The 18,891-nt window shown below is 27.2% G+C and overlaps 1 protein-coding gene across 1 annotated transcript in view; it reads right to left on the reverse strand.

Moving 5' to 3' along the window:
- The window catches only part of LOC112603609 (tyrosine-protein kinase Dnt-like), a 68,383-nt gene that overhangs the window by 11,176 nt on the left and 38,316 nt on the right, over positions 1–18,891 (reverse strand). Inside the window, exons 4-6 of the mRNA XM_025352273.1 lie at positions 16,736–17,003; positions 9,267–9,678; positions 4,191–4,500 (exon numbers count right to left, since the gene is read on the reverse strand). Of these exons, the coding sequence (XP_025208058.1) occupies positions 4,191–4,500; positions 9,267–9,678; positions 16,736–17,003 (990 nt within the window). The remainder of the gene's footprint in view (positions 1–4,190; positions 4,501–9,266; positions 9,679–16,735; positions 17,004–18,891) is intronic.

An 18,891-nucleotide genomic window follows, 5' to 3' on the forward strand; every position in this document is an offset into this window, starting at 1 on the left:
CGTCGTTTTGGCAGAGTTCCACTCAAATTTTTGTCCAAACGGGACAAAAAATTATAATAAACATAAATAAATAAATAGAAAGAAAAAATGTGCCAGGACATTGATTCAAGACATTATCTATTGGGAGGGTATTCGTGTTTCTAATCCTGTTAAATGGCTTGGTGCCCATTTGCAGGGTGGTAATCGATTATGGCCGCAACCGCGAGGATGATTTATCTACCATAATGGGTCTAAATCACGCGAAACGATTTTGCGTAATGATCGTGTCACCCAAGGGGAAAGTGTAACAGTGGTATATTGATTTTTCGTTCATTATAATTCGATAAGAATGGATGCCATGGGGAAGTTGATGTACATTTATATGTGGAATGGAATAGGTAAACAATGGTGTTTCAGAGTTAATTTACATGTTTATAATTTATAGAATATTGATTAATAGAGGAAATCTCGAACAACAGTCGTGATTATCACGTGAAAATTCTGGGTTAAGTAACGAATGACACTAATTAACACATATCCCGCATAATGTATAAACGTGTAACTATAATTATTAATACGCTGAAGTAAGTTGTACTATATAACATTCTCGTATACTATTACATACATTATAGTATACCTAAAAGCATTTAATAATATAATAACAAATGGTATTAAGGTATGTTTTAGGTAATTATACTTTTAGCTATGAATACATTTTTAAGCATTTTGGTTTCAACTTCCAATAATATCAAATCATTTAACATTGTATTATTTGCGCTTATTATAAATACCATATTGTGTAGTTTTAAATTACTTTCAATTAAAAAAAAAAAATTATTTATTTATTTTTTGTTTTTTTTTTTTTTATATACATAATATTAAAATATGTTTTTAAATTATGAAATGAATAATATTAATAAAATAAGGAGTATATTAAAAAATAACAAGATATCGAGAACCAAATATAAAAATATTTTAGTTTTAAACAAAATCAACATGAAAACGTATATAAATTAATTTACAAGTCAAATGTAAAACTAATCGTTAACCGAAGGCTTTCTTTTATGTTGAATAATAATTTATAATAAATTATACAATTCCCTAAAATAGCATAAAGAATAACTGTTTAACTTAACAAAGACTTGGTTATTATACAACGAACACAATTGATTTATGATTGTTTTTAAGATTTTTCTTATTAATGTTAATTTATTATCAAAGTTAAAATAATTAACTTATAATTTATAAGTTCGTGCTTTAATAAACTAATTAGAACTAATTACCATTTAAATAAAAAAAAGGTTTAAATGTTACTAAATAATTGTATTAGAATATAATTATTATCATTTTCAACTCCAATCAGTATTCAAGCTATAACTGTAAATAGAAGCCAAGCCAAACCAAATTTTTTTATATATATTTATGTTTAGAAAGATTTATTAACATAATAAATGAAAACTATTAAAGGATACGTTATCAATAACTTTACATTATTTATAATTGTCATATTATTATAAATAATTAAAATTATAATACTATTAATATTTAAAAAATTAATAAACTGTGTTAAACGAAAGAACAAAGCGTACGTTTTGAAACAAATTAATTTAAAATTAAGGCAACCCTATAAATTGTCTAAAGAGATAACACGTACCTCATTGTATTCTTTGATGTATACCACTCCTAGCCCTTGAGGCTACATTGTCTTCTTTGTCTGGACTCACCCCTAATCCAAAGGCTTCATACATCCCTCTTCTTCGTATAATCCTGTACTGTACACCTCTTTCATTATCTGCCTATACCATGCCCGATAAACTTTACATAGGTTTAATTCAACTTTACTCTCTAACAGTGCTATTCCTTTCTTGTTCTTGTATATCTTTGTATGTCTGATTATTTATAATCTTATTGTACCTACGAAGTCATCATAGTTTCTTTAACTGTAGTCATTATATTTTGAAAAATTAGATGTTTTATATCTCGTCATAAACATAAAGCATATTGTGTTTTTTTTTTTTAATCATTATATCTTTAAGATTGACTAAGATAAAAAAAATTCTTAAAATAATAGAAACAGAATATTTTATTTAATAGCAGGTATGAATAGTATCTACAATACCTATGCAATTTATAGTTGATATTATATTGTATTGATTAGTTTTTAACATTTTATAAATAATTGAATTCTAACAACAAAATTACTAAAAATTTATATTAAAAAGGAAATATATGTTAAACGTACATGAAATATATTATGCATGCATGTTACAGTAAAAGTATGAATATCGGTAAAACCTAGGATACACAAAATAGTTTGGTCAAATCCCGAATGATTTTAGTAGTTGGACTTTAACAAATAAGATTTGATAAATCTTAGAATAAATACCCACACCTGAAATACTGTCTTACGGTCTTACCGGTGTCAGTCCGAAATTTTTTACTAATTATATGATGTTTTCTTTTTTTGCTCTATACTCGTATATAAAAATAATAATAATAAAAAATATTGTTATTATTAAGTATTTTAATTATTATATATTTAGTATTACGATTAGATAGGTAGGCACATTTATATTGTTAATATTATTATGTATTGTACATATACATTTTATATTATATTAAATATTACAACAAAAATATTTATTATAATTATTTATTTGTGCAAGCTTGACTGGTGTGGCATCTTAAGTTGTATAATACATTTTTGAATCGAAAGATCGGCCATTACATCGATTTGTGATACATATTTTCAAATAGTCGCACCATATCAAGCTTTGTTCACCAGTCAAAGATAGTTACAATACTGCTTGACGAATACCAACTTCATTGTCTGGAATATTATTATTGTCGATTCTAAAAAAATTTCTCCATATAAAGTTAACTGATTCTAAGTAAAAAGTTAAAAATGTTCCTCTTTTTGAGCCCAGTCGACATCAATACCCAGTTTCAAATTTTCTTCTCAGTCAATATTAACAATATCAAACCGTTTATATGATCTACTTCAATTGTTTTTTTAATTAGTTATAAACAAAGAATTTTTATTATTTATTCACTGCAACAACATTATTTAAAATTTCATAAAACATATTTTAAATGGCATATTAACAATAAAACGAATATTGCTCATAAAATTATATTCAATAGGCTTAAATATAAATCTATTATCTTCATTATTAACTATTTCGTATCATAAAGTAAATTATACGTACAACACATTGTTTAGTAGAAACAAATTTTATCACATAGGTAGATTTATTTTTTGCTAATGTAAGTAATGTGACGTAAGTCAAAATAAAAATTCCCAAAGTCAATTGCAGTATAATAATTTGTAATAATATAAATGTGTATACATATCTAATATACTTGTAGGTAATAGCTAATATACTTAAATAATAATATTATTATTATTTATTAATGAAAAATGATATTGTAAAAATCGTAATTGCGTATATTAAGTATATTACCTTATTTTATTGCATACCTGTATTATGATAAATTCACGTATAAATTATTTTTATTGTAATTTTACTGTCTATGTTACACATAATTATTATTATATCCAGCCTAAACATAATTATTATTAAGAAAATGGGAGAAGTTTATTTAAAAAGTATAAATTATTGGTTTAATAAGCAACTTATTGTCAGATCAATATAGTGATGTTATCGTCTTTAAACACATATATAAATCGTTTGAAATGTTTCTCACAGAAGGAAGAGTGTGAATACGATAACTTCCGTAGTTAATAATAACACACACACACACACACACACACACACACATATATATATGATACATATCACATTATTATATTATTATCATATAAAAATTCTGCGTTAATAGTTTTCTATTGGGATGGTGAAACATGACTATAGAAGAGAGTAGTGGTAAAGAAAATGTCAGTGGAAAACATTTTCAAATTTAACCTATAAAGTAGAGGGGATAAAGATATAAATAAATAGAGACCGGAACAAACGTATATATTACAGGAGTCAGTAGCTGCGCACATTTGCTATAAAACTGCAGTGTTTTTAGCACATTAAAACTGTATACTCATATAATTCTACACCTATTTATATAGGTTGTGCGTCTATATTTACGTTATATTTTATATTTAAAATGATTAACACAACTACATACATATAGGACGTTATGTTTATATTACTATTACTATAGTTTAGAAGGTTTTTACCAACGGAGATGATACTCACCAGTGGTGTGCAGGCGTAATACGATATTTTGGATGCCGTGGGTGATGCTGGTTTCGAGTAGACGTGATAATTATTACTTCCGGCTGCAGTCGCCACGTAGCTGGTGGCGTATGGTGACACGTGGCTATTGCCTTTGTTTCCGGAAACTCCACTGCTTATACAGTGGTTTGGAAGATCGTCTTCTGCCATTGATGCAGCTGTTTTCCGCACGCTTCTGATGGTCGCATAAGTACCGCTAGTGCTGGTCACTGAGCCGACGCGCACCAAAACGTTGGGGTTGGCCACGTAAGCGGCACTCGTGTAACTAGTACTAAAACAGAAGAAAAAGAAAAGGTTTTTTCTAAGAAAGAAAAATAGCGAGAGAGACATAACAAAACCATAATCGCAGAGCATATATAATGTACATACTTGTGGGATGAGAAAAATGGTACCGAAAAAAAAAAACCGACACACTGTTAAAAGTTCGGAAAAAATAGTTCAGAAGAAAAATGTCAGAGTAAACAATGAAAAAAAATCTAAAAACCACATTAATATAAAAGCTATGGATAAAATTCCGACGAAAATGTTCAATTTTTAAACGTGAAAGAAATAAATATTAATAGTAAATATATAAAGAAGTCAGGCAAAACTTATTATTGGGCTTGGCAATTTGTCTGATTTTGTTTTTACAGGCAATGAAAAATGATGTTACGTGATAACGAAATTTGAAAGCAATACGATAGATAAATCATCAAATTTGACAAATTGAATGGAATTCTATAATAGTCTAAAAATCAATACAAAAAATATATCACTATTTCACTCAAAATCTCAATTGTAAATTATACACACCATTAAATTTGAATAGGTCATACAATTTTACACGTTAAATATTCAAATATACCAGTATTATAAGTAATACTAAATGTTTTTCGTTTAGGTGTTTATGTTATAGATGATATTTCATTGACATTTTATTTTATTTGAAATCAATAAAGTGTTTGACTTATTTGGAATAATACATATCATAACTTTAATCAACAAAACTGTGGTAATCTAATAATTTATACATTTATGTGAAAAAATATCTTATTATTCGTGTTTTATTTAATTTTAAGTATATTATGAGTCATATTGTGATCTATTATAAACATTTCAATTATACGAATAAAACCTAACATATATTTTTGATTATGCGACCACTAATGGTCGACCTTGTTTTAAGTAGCAGCAAAAACTACACAAAGAGCATATTACAACGTTATACAGAAGCTCATCGCCCTGATGATATGTCAATTTAATAAAGATAAATAGGAAAAATTATATTTTAAACAAAACATTTTTTTATTTTTTTCAGCAGTTGAAATATTGGGTTTTTTTCCTATTAACTATTCAATCAAGAATTAATTTAATATTATAAATTCTTGGTATTACCTAGAAACGTGTATTGTTTTGCGAACATAAATAAATATAACTTGTTAAAAAAATACAAAGCGTATAAATAAGTCAAAATATTGTTTGTTTAAATTTTTTACAGTTGGACTCACTTTAACGGGAGTAAAAAATAATTGTAGTTTTAAAATCAATAAAAATAAAAAAAAAAATTTCATTTTATATTTTATTGTTTTTTTACGATTATTCTTTGAACGTTAAATGTATTTCATAGAAATGTGTACCTATTGTTTTATCAAAATTAAAAACACTCATCATAATAAAGAGATGTATTGCAAATTAAAAAAAAAAAAAAAAAATGAATGGTTAGTAAACATTACGAGTATATTCATAAATTCATGCCTACATTGTTATTATTATACTAATCATATTAAGTAGCGTAAAATGTGTTATTCTAAAACTTTTTTTTTTATGTGCTTAACGCGTGTTCAATTAGTGTTAGTTACAAGCTGAGTGTATTATACCAAGAGTTATAAAATTATAGTAAATATGATAATCAGAATATTTTTGCTGTGGAACTCACATTAAACTGCTTGGATTTGATGAAACGCTAACTATCATATAACCAACAAAATAAACCTAATTTAATAGAAAGCTTTAAAATATTTAAATTATTCTTTATCACGGAAAAGCGTATAACAGCTGCATTTAGGTATCTACTTTCGGTATGCACATTATATTTTAATAATTTAATTTGGAGAACACGTTTATTTTTTATTTTGTCACAACAACTTTACTATATACTATTACAAATATCCTTTAATCTCTTGGAACAAATATAATCATTTTTGAACATAACCATGTGTTCATATATACAGGAGACCACTTGGGAATTTCACGTTATGTGTCACGTTTTTCTCCCCTCTTCAAAACAATATTTATTGGAGGCAGGTAAATGCCATGAAAAATATCAATCAATCACAAAAACATAACGAATAACGATAATAACAACAACGACAAATTGTGTTACTGAGGATTAACAGATTAATTTTAAATAAATTTTATGTTGTTTTAAAATGTCATTCACTTTTTTTACATTCGTTTAATAGTACAAAATATATCATTTTTTGAGTAAGTACATCATAATATAATAATTTATCAATTTAAAAATGGTTCATAAGTTAAAAGACTTTTTAAAACAATTAGTTTTTTAAAATTGATAAATGAAATACATAGTATTTACATAATTTATAGCTAATTTTAATTAATTACATAATTCATACTTAATATTATAATAAATAGTTAATCAAAAAGATTTCCAAAGAAGTTGAATTTTCTTTTCATAACATCTAAACAAATAAATTTTAATTTGGAAAACAACTTTAATATAAATAAGTGCATATTCCTAAAAACTTCAAATCTTTGAAATTTCTATGAAACATGTCTGTTTCGCGAAATTTTAAACTCATTGCTTTAAGATTTTACAGGAATGTACTTTAGAAAAAAATGTACTTTAGAAAGTTTAACGATACTTCTGATTTGTATATTTTCAAAGAACGTTTAATGTCAAAAATCTGGTATTTAATTAAAAAACCAATAAATATTTAATACTAAAATATTATACTTGTCTTATTTATAATATAAATTAAATAGGGAGTGTAATAATAAAAAAAAAAATTAATACTATTTTATGCGTGATATTATTTATAGGTATAAAGTACAATGTGTACACACACGATATGCAAAATATTACAATAATTAAATAATTTCTTGTAAATTATAACTCTAATAATATTACATCAATCAATTTAAAAGATTTAAGTTTACAGAGAATATTATTCAATTTTTATTGTTATTTATAGAAAATTTTAAACTATATACTTTCCATTGTATATTTTATTACGCGACAGAGAACGTTGTGTATGATAATTATGCGATTATAGTCGTTTTCAAACTTTATATTTTTACTATTATAAATATTTGTATGTATTTAAAAATACCCTCAATAGGATTGACCATTTGGAGCGATTTACAGATATTAATTTACATATATTTTACATAATACTACGATGACAAATACGCAATAACATGATATTATAAAATGCTTAATTATTAATTAATTGATATCAGAGCTATGACATTTACTGTGAAAATTAGAAAAAAAAGAACTTATTAGATAAAAACAGATTTAGAATCAGTGTTCAAACGTGACGATTCTGTCTATTATTTTGGAAATTTTTAATAATTTCCGGACTGGTAGGTCAGTTAGTGAAAATATGTTCAATGATGAAACCCACTTGATATGCAAATTGAAGTATCTCATTAGCCATTACGAAACAATGTGATATTTTTGTGTTGTAAATTCTAAGTATTGTGATAATTACATATTATTAATACCATGAAAATATATTCTTGATTATGTGAAAAAAGTTTTCATTTAATTTTAAAATTTCAAGCATTGAGATGAAAAAAAGTGTTAAATCGTAGAACTATTAATGTACCTATGTCTCATATTTAAGAAAATAATTAATTTGAACAATTTAAATAGTAGTTATAAAATGTTTAGTACAATTCAATTTTTTATATATACATTTTAAAATGGTATTGTAAATAATATCCATTGTCAACTATTGTAAAAAAAAAGTATAAAAGTTTCTTATACTTGTTAGTTTGACAAAACTAATAAAAAGAAATAGTGCTTGACTCAAAGCAATTAGATAATTATTTTATATTGCGTATTTGGACTGAAATAGAGAATAAAAGTGCAATAATACTACATAGGGGGCTGCCAAAAGAACTTTGTTTCTAGACGTATAGTCGTAATGAAATAAAAAGTTTGAAAAAAAACCTACCTAGTTTTTCTTTTAATCCAACATTGATTTTAAACCTTTAATATAATACGTACAACGTTTATAATTAAGAAAAGTCAAGTTTAAAACTATATATTGTCAATTCGTTTTATTTGATGAAAAGAAAAAAAACATATAAATTAATCTTTTTGATTAATTTTAATTTATAAAATATATAGGTAACCTACTATGCTACTATGCATTAAGCAAAAAATGTATAATGTATTGACGATTAATGATTATAATTTCTACTTACTGTGATATTACACAAATACCAAGAAATACTATGCAGTGACTATACATTGTTAATTGAGTTAAAAATATTATTATCACTAGAGATCAGAAAATTGCAAAAAGTAATAAAAATATGAAAAGTTAAAATGAATAAAATAACGACTTGGTCAGTAATAATTGTTTATTTTATTCTAACACCATTTTATTAAGACTCTAAAAAACAGTTTTTAAAGTTTTTTAACTCGAAGACCATTTTCAACGATGGCTTTAACAAAAAAAGTTTGACGTAAACTTTCCAGTACAATACAATATACATATATAGCATAACATGTGTTGATTCTGGAAGTCACAATGTCGTTTAAAAGTTACCTTGTGGCACAAACACAATCACGTAATCGCATTTATTATACGAAATTTATGGTTTAAAAATTAAATATTAGTCAGTTAATAAAAAATTCAGGTTTTTTAAATTGTGTCATACTTGGAATTATAGACTATTCAAGTATACAGAATATTGCAGTTTATAGTATTATATTTTTGAATATTTTTTCTCTAACAAATGAAATTATATTTTTATACTGTTAAAAAAAGCAAAAACTAATCGAGTATAATGCATACTTACTGCAATGACTCTTTAGATTTAGACCTGATGAGAAACGATTTGTTGGTGCGCTTGTAAGCCAGGGCGAATGTGACTGCCACCAGAGTGACTATGAGTGCAGACCCACATCCAAGCGCAAAAAAGAACGCACCGTGTGCAGGTACTAATTCTTCAGGTGCTTCGTCGCCATGTTTAGGCGAAGTCAATGCGGTATTTCCACCACCAGTAGTCGCCACAGCAGTTGCGACCTGCACTGTTCCGGTTGTCCCACCATACGAAGGTTGCATTATCAATGTCTTATCATTATTTTGGTCATTGTCGGGTTGTGACCGTGGTGACAGCAGCGGTGGTTGGGCTGGAGACTTTGGAAGCTGTTTCTGTTGGCTCTGAGGCAATTCGTCAATCAGGTTAGTCTCTAGCGAACCATCCTTACCTATAAATAGACATACGTGAGATTTTTTAGAAATTGTAATGGAAATAAAGCACAAGTCACATCTAAATCATGGCCATGTTGGACGGGCGCTAACTTCTCCAACAATCGAAAATCGAAATCTAACAAACAGATTGGAGTAATTTTGTTTAGGGAAGAGTCCTAATATTGTGGTCACTTTTTGACTACAAGAGTCCTTCAGATAATTTAAATATTACGTATAACAGTCTGGAATAAATTTAATCTACACTTCTATGCATTTAAATTAATATTGACGATATGTGATTATATAGTTGTGGTACCCTTTAAACGAAATCTTTATTCAATAATTATGATTGTAATATTCTATAGTACCAATGCTAAAGTCTGCATAATATGATAAGGTTAATCCTGATACTTGAATAACCGCAGTACTGGGACCAAAATGACGATTTCGATTTCTATGTGGACTGCCGTCCTAACTAATTGTTTATCTAACTAATCGATGGTATAAATATATGTATATATATATATATATATAAGTGTGTTATAAACTATTGTTTGATGTTTCCATTTATTTATTAATAACCCACAAACAGCTATAACAAAATGTTAAATGAACACAAAATTGACAAAACTTCTTTCGTGTTTTGTAAAATAATCGTTGTTTTTAAACTTTTATTTGGCTTAAAACAAATTAAGACCATCACTTCTATGGCACGCGAATAACTATGTTGCTATATCCGTGTGTAAATATTTGTTTTCATAGCTGTTTTCACTTCTTACCAGGCGGGGGAAAAAATAATAATCAGCACGAAATCTAGCGAAAACCACAATATTTCTTCTACTCTCTTATCATTTAGAGTCTACAAAAATCATTTATTTACTCGTTCAAACAACACTCTACCGTGTTAGGATTAATACGGAAGAACAATATGAGTACAAAAAGATTTTATTAATCATGTAAGGATTTATCATACAAATTAAACAAATAAAATAAATAGCTTTATTCATAGATGCCTTATTTCGTAGTGGACTAATAGCTTCATTCACGGTTATTATTAAGCAAAAAAATATTTTTTTCTTTTTACTAATAAATTTATTTATTTATTTATTTATATCTTTGTTTAATAACATTAAAAATCATAGTTTATTAGAATAAACAAATAATATTTGATTTTAAAATTGTTTATTGGTCATTTTACTTTGTGAATTTAACAAGTCGTTGTACAAAACATTCGTGTCACTTTTTAAATTAATTATTTAAGCCTTAATTATTGTAGTTCACTCACGAGGAAAATCAATTATAGAATTTAATTTGAATAAATCAAAAATTAATTTTGTGGCTTAACTAAACACTATATGTATTTAATGTTGATAGTGAAAAAATAAATTGCTGAGTTTAATGAGATTATGACACATTTAACGCATGTTTTCACAAATTCAAATTATACAACTTATAATGACATTATTATTAATCATAAGGTTACACACAAATTACGCTTTAAAAATATTTAAAATAGTTATTTTTATTATCATCTTTAATATGATTTTATTATTAAGAAAAGTATATTTAATAAATTATTTAATGTCACAGAATACGCAACAAAATGTTAAAGAAAAAAACAATTCACTCCCCAATATGTGTCGTGAGCAGGGATATCATCCATCCTCATTTTGCACAAAATCTATAGACCTTCCAGCAAAATGTGTTCTCTGTTAAATAACTTACCTAGCTAACTACAAATGATGAAATTATACCGCGTATAAAAACATCAATCAAAAATATTCTTTACTGCCTAGTAACCAACAAGGATGAGTTATTCTCAAACAACTTTTAATTATTTTTGTTATTCTCTACGTAAAAAAACCCAAATTTATCTAATCTAGAGCAGAATGATTGAATGAAATAATGTTAATATTAAATTTAGACGATCTAGTTAATATTAAAGTCAGCTTAAAATTAGTCAAATTCCCATATTAACCATTTTTTTTTTAACTTATACTCAAATGTATAAGTTTAATTATGTAAACTAATTTCCTAGACACAAATTTAACTTCCACAACATTAAATTTCATTAAACAACAAGATCACTGCCTAGCTAATATATTTTTATATAAAAAACTTATATGCCCAAGCGTTTAACTGAGACTCATACTCGGGCAATTATTAAAACTTAAATATATCCTTACATCTTACTATTCCATTACCGTAAAATAATTTTTTGAAAAGGCTTTTCTGTTCAATAAAACCCGGAACACTCTGTTTCTTCTTTAATCCAACCTAGCGTATTGTGAAATGACTAGCCCCACTATTAAACCCCTGAGCTCTGATTAATTCACTACTTACCTTTATTATTATCACTGATTCTGCCGATGACGAATCCCTACTTATTTTTGTATCCTCCAAATAAATCCTAAGATGGCTTCTCACATTCTACTATTCTACCCCAACTTACAAGCGACTAGATATAATAAATAGATCAAGATTAATCAAATAGAAATCTAATATACATTTACTTTCAGACGTAGAGATCATCATTCTACCGCCGTTTTACTAATAATAAATTAATACCTTCCATTCGAAATTGCTGTTACTTTAGCCTATAACTTAGTCGTTGACTAACGTGGTTTACTTACAAACATAATAAACATTTCATCTTACAAGTAATTACATCGCCAACATCGATTTTTTTACATTTAAACACTAAAATATAAATAATAAAATTCTCATCTAAAAATTAAAACTCAAACCTGTATGAGTCTGGAAAATTAAATTCTAAGAATCTATCATATCAACTAAACTATTAACTAAATCTATTTCACATTGGTATTACTCCAGATGAACATCTAAGACATCTAAAAAGCAATTAGTTTCATGACTTACGAGTTGAATAAAAATTAAACTTTCACTGTCTAAACTCCAAAGGTTTATTCAACAAGTCACCAATTATATTTCTTCACTGTGCTTCATTTACACAATTAAACTTAATGTAAATCTAGTATAGATTTTGTAATAAATAACTGATGTTAAAAAATAACGATATTTTTAAAGTATATAATAATAATGTTTTAATTTCATGATAATAAATTATTTAAATTAATACTGTTATGTTATGTTATTTGACAAAAATACTCCTCTGTGTAATATTAAAATCACATAAACGCACCACCACCGACAATGACTTGCATTAATTATAATCAGATGATTATCATAATTATCATCATATAGATCACCGTATTGTCATACAACAAATTCGCGGCTGCTTGTATACGTGGTTTATCATAATAATAATAATAATCATATCATAGTTATTTAATTTGACATTTTGATGGCGTTTAATAATAATGTATAATTTAATAAGGTAATTATTATCATAGTGAACACAAACATCATTATTTTGGTTGAATTTTGTGATTATCGTAAAAACCTTATTGACATAGTTTGAAGTATAAACAAAGCTACAATTTTGAAGAAAAAAATCTAATTTATTTTTACAATTTTTATATTTTTATATTTTATTTTTCATATTTTAACGAACGCCTTTATTTTTAAGCAAACATTGAGTTTTAAAGTATTCGGTATAATTTAAATTTGTAAGTTCTTACTATTGTCATTATAAAAGGCCAAACTATATAGGAATATTATTTTTAAAAGAACGATATTGTATATACTATAACATATATTAATATTATATAGTATAGTATAAGATGTAAGTATTAATAATATTACGTTACGTAATTTGGTATAAGTATAAATATAACATTGTATCGATTATTATGCGCTTTAATTACACGTTGCACTAACATACCGTAAACAATGAATATTAAAATGTACGTTTGGCATACAAAACAGTTTTATACGTTTTCAAACCGAAGAGACATAATACACCATATATTTGAACTTTATTCTACGTAGTAATTTTAATTAATTAAATCATAGTTGGTGGCTGAAGTGCACTGCCCCACCATTCACCGTCAGATTAATTATTATCCAATAGCCTAATCTGCACCTCCATACTCGTATTATTATTATAATTATTTGGTGTATATAAACCTATAGCGTATCCGAGTCCCCTACCACCCCCGTCCAAAACAACTGACGCTACTACCGTTCATAACCTTTGACGGTGGCGGTTCGATCGACCTAATGTAACCGCCGACAGCAACTTTACTTCAAAGGCAATGTAGTTCAAATACACCACAATATGAGTAATTTGAAATGCAAAACGGGACAAAAGTGTAATGGTGTTTCGGGATGGTTCGAGGCGTTAAACAATACTTTAAAGGGACAGAAAGAACCGTATAAACGAGTTTGTTCATCAGCATTGGTGAACAAATCCACTCGAGTCTCAAATGCCTGTGATGCACCATATAATCAGTAGTGATCAATTACACCAACAATAACACAGGTCTACAAAGATTTTACTGTTTAAAATTTAATAACTGATTTATATGTATTTTTTGACACTGATTTCAAAAATATTACAATTTTTTGTCTATCACGTAAAGTTCTAAAGTTATCCCGTTATTACCAATTAACATTATGCACAAATAGCCTACGAACAGTTAATTCTTTATTATATGTTATCGTTACGATATTAATACATAGTTACAATAGACAACCATATCTTAATCCATACATTTTATCATAATGAATAAAGATATAGTGGTTTTTATATTAGGTACTATAGGTTTATCTGTATATTCGACTATATGGGATCGTCAATTAGGAAAAAACTGATAACATAAGCTCGGAGGTAAATGTGTTTACCTATTATAACTTTATTTTTATTATTTAGTGTCACAGTTTCAATAGTAATTATATATTATTGTCAGTGTTCTATTAGAAATATTTTATTAAATATAATATAATAAAATATATTATAAACATGGAAAAAAGACGCTGCGTTAATAGTCCAGACATTTTTTGTTTTATTTGTGGTGAGTTTATGGTGAAGAAACAAATTCAAAACATCAATCCTTTCGTAAAAAATGCATATTATGCATATTTTGGAATAAAAATTGGAGACCAGGATAAATCATGGGCACCTCATAAAGTTTGTAAAATTTGCGTCGAAGACCTTAGAAATTGGACTAAAGGTAAGAAAAAAGCTTTACGTTTCGGAATACCAATGGTTTGGCGTGAACCTAAAAATCATGGTGATGATTGTTATTTTTGTTCATGTAATGTACAAGGGTTTAATATAAAAAATAAGAAAAATATTATCTATCCCGATGACATTCGATCTGCTATAAGACCCATGCCCCATGGACCTACTATACCCATACCTTTACCTCCATTCAATCTTGATACTATTTTAACATCTGAATCCAGTGATATTGATTCGAATAATTCTGATTATTTTGAAGAATCTTGTAATACACCTCAACTTTTCACACAGAGTGAATTAAATGACCTTATAAGGGATTTGGATCTTCCAAAAGATGCTTCAGAACTTTTAGCTTCGAGACTTCGTAATAAAAACTTATTAGCACCAGGCACGTTGTCATCTTTTTATAGAAATCGTGAACATGAGTATGTTCAATATTTTACTCAAGAGGAATCATTAGTATATTGTAACGATATTCCCAAGTTGATTAATAAATTAGGAAATATTGAATATAATAAAAATGAATGGCGACTGTTTATTGATTCAAGCAAACGAAGTTTAAAAGGAGTTTTACTACATAATGGCAATTTTTTAGCATCTGTGCCAGTAGCCCATTCAATATATCTTAAAGAAACTTATGATAACCTAAAGTTTGTTCTCGAAAAAATAAAATATTTAGAACACAAATGGTCGATTTGTGGAGATTTAAAAATAATATGCATGTTACTTGGTCAACAACATGGGTATACAAAATTTCCGTGTTACATTTGTGAGTGGGATAGTCGAGCGCGTGACAAACATTGGACTCAAAGACAGTGGCCTTTAAGAAATAATCTTATTGTAGGAGATAAAAATATATTACGAAGTAATTTAGTCGACCCCAAAAATATTTTATTACCACCGTTACACATAAAACTGGGTCTAATGAAACAATTTGTAAAAGCATTAGATAAAAATAAAAATTGTTTTCAATATTTATGCAAAAAATTTCCACAACTTTCCGAAGCTAAGCTCAAAGAGGGTATTTTTGTAGGCCCACAAATAAGAAAATTATGCAAAGACAATGCATTTTTAAATTCAATGACAACTATTGAAAAAAATGCTTGGATTTCATTTAAGGAAGTAATTAACAATTTTTTTGGAAATATTAAAAGTGAAAATTACGAAACCATAGTAAATTCTATGTTAGAAAACTATCGTATCTTGGGCTGTAACATGAGTATCAAAATGCATTTTCTATATTCACATTTGGACAAATTCCCGGAAAATTTGGGAGACGTTAGCGAGGAACAAGGCGAAAGATTTCACCAGGATATAAAAGAAATGGAGAGACGCTACCAAGGGCGTTGGAGTGTTACCATGATGGCTGACTATTGTTGGATGTTGCAACGTGAAACTCACCATGTATATAAAAGAAAATCGACTAAACGAAGTTTTTTTTCAAAGAGGCAAAGATATTCTTCAAATACGAAGTAATATTAATGTAAAAATTGTATTAGTTGTTTAAAATAGTTATGTAAATAGGTAATCTTTATTATTTTTAATTAAAATTTTTTTTGTTAATATGCTATATTTCATTCGTAAATTGTAAAAAACTGTGACGTGGTATGACCAAATAGTTAATATATTTAAATTTGGTGTACATATTTTAAATAAAACCAGTGATTAGAAACAGGACAGCTTTTGAAAATATTTTTTTTGTAGACCTGTGTAATCATGATAATAATATAATATAAACTTGGAGATGCCGATTTGTCACTCATAGACTTGGTTTAGAAGTTCAAGTGTTTAGATTAAATTGTTCAAGAGGATGTAGGTATTAAAGTTTGATTCATCGAAGTCAGGGAATATAGGTAGTCCAGAGGGAAAATTGTTAAAGGATTGATTACAAACATGGTGAGGTGGAACATATAAGCATAATAATATTGTAATTTCGTAAGATGACGATGAGATTAATAAACTATTACCGATGAGAGAGTCTAAGAGCATGTCGGTGGTCTTCAGACATATCTTGTTCCGGTGAAATACCAGTGACACGTCGCCATGTTTTGGATTAACAGCGGTTATGTTGATAGTGAGCAGAACGTGCACCTCGGAACTCACGACGCCCGTGCACGGCAACTTGAGCCGGAACACTTGGACATGAGACGGTACCCATCCTGACTCCGGGATGTCCAGTTCCGGCTTCTTCATAGCTATGCCATTGTTGGACTCTACACTCCAGGTATACGGTAACTGTAAAATAAAAATAACTTAATATTGTTTAATTATATTATCTTACACTTATTTATTTTGAATAAATATATGTACTGCCAAAACGACACTATTTTTTTTTTGTTTTTGAGAATCGATAAGAGAGAATTCCAACAAACGGAAAAGCTTATTAACTACTCACTCAAATTGATTTAAAAAAACTAATTTAACCAAAGTTCTCAAAAATACATTTTGTTTCTGATTATGAGATAATAATAATAATAATAATAATAATAAAATGAAATACGAATGACTTCAAATTTCGAACAAAAATATTCATTCTTTTCGAGGTAAGAAGTATTTACAGTTAAAAGAACCGTACACTACATTTGATCAATGCAGCTGTGTAAATTTAGAATTTACGTAGATGATAGACTACATACTATAATGATAACGGTATCATTATATAATTACTATATCACAGTACTGTATAAGTTTTTTTAATTTTAAAATTATATACTACACATACTTTTTAATTTAATTTACATATTGTAATATCGATAATATTTCATTTTTTTTTTTTATGCTCAAAATAATCAACTTCTATATAATATGTACATATAGGTATAGAGTCATGAAGATAATAGATCCGAGATCAGTATTCTTATTCGGATGTTGTGCAAATTCATTATTATTATTATATAAAAATTTAATATCAATTTGTATTTATAATAGACGTCTGAATAAGCATTTAAATGTATTATTATTTCTTATTGAAATGAAAAATAATTACAGTTACTGCTACCATTATAATAATATAAAATAATATAATTAACCAAAAAAGCCTAAATATTTTAAATTAGATTATTTCTCATCTTATTGTAGAAATTCATTATTTTTATTTTAATCATAGAAAAATTCTACTCAAAAGAATTCTAATTTTTACGTATCAATAAACCTTCTCTTTGTCATTAATAAAATATTTAAATATCGATTGTAGCCCATCAAGGTTTTTGAATTATAATTAATACTCGTGTTTAATACAAAATGATCAAAGTTACTTTAATATATATATATCATATTATAGTTAAATCACATTTTTAAATTGTTAAATGTGGAACAATAATTAAAATATGTTAAAAATAAAATATTCTATTAGTTGATATACATAAAATACGTTTAGTTTCTCAATAAATTATTTTGACTAAATATTCTTTTTTATTGAAATAAATGCAATAAAATAAATTTAAACTTATATTAATGAAAAATCGTTTATGCGAAAAATTTAATTAAAAACTATTCAATCACAGAACATTTCGCAGACCACAGTGTAGAGTGGTGAAAAGTTTAAAAAATCACGTCTAAAAAAAAGTGTAAGTGGAAAATGTAATAATTGAAACTCACCGTTGATCACGGCCATGACGTCATGTATATGAATACATTATAAACATTATGTACATTCCGGAAGGTAATTCTACAACAATAATAATGAGGAAACGCTGTGATTCTGTTTGTTACAAGACCCTTGAAAAACCATTATCGTCCCATTTATAAGAGGGAGGGTATAATAATGTAGACACTTTTTCCCGGGTGCCCGGACTAGCAGCACCACCTCGGGACGTTTGAGGGATACGAAAAATGAAAAAGAAAGTAATCCGACGTGTATAATATAGGCTGCGGGAGAAGCGTGGGGATGATGGTGTAAGTTTAACACGGGACTTAGGCTCGTGTCCAATTATCATTGTCGTGTATTATATATCATTATATGTATATAATCGGTGGCGGCGTGTTTCGGGCCGTTGCAAATGATTATGTGTTTAGCGGGGGCGAATTATTACCGGGAACTATGTGTAGGCAGAGTACGGGAGAGGGATCGCGTAAATCCCACACAGTCGGTGAGTGTATAATATTATATATTTTATATAAACTG

The sequence above is a fragment of the Melanaphis sacchari genome, unplaced genomic scaffold (assembly GCF_002803265.2).
Source record: "Melanaphis sacchari strain LSU unplaced genomic scaffold, SCAv2.0 Contig10_pilon_pilon, whole genome shotgun sequence".
Taxonomy (NCBI): Eukaryota; Metazoa; Arthropoda; class Insecta; order Hemiptera; family Aphididae; genus Melanaphis; species Melanaphis sacchari.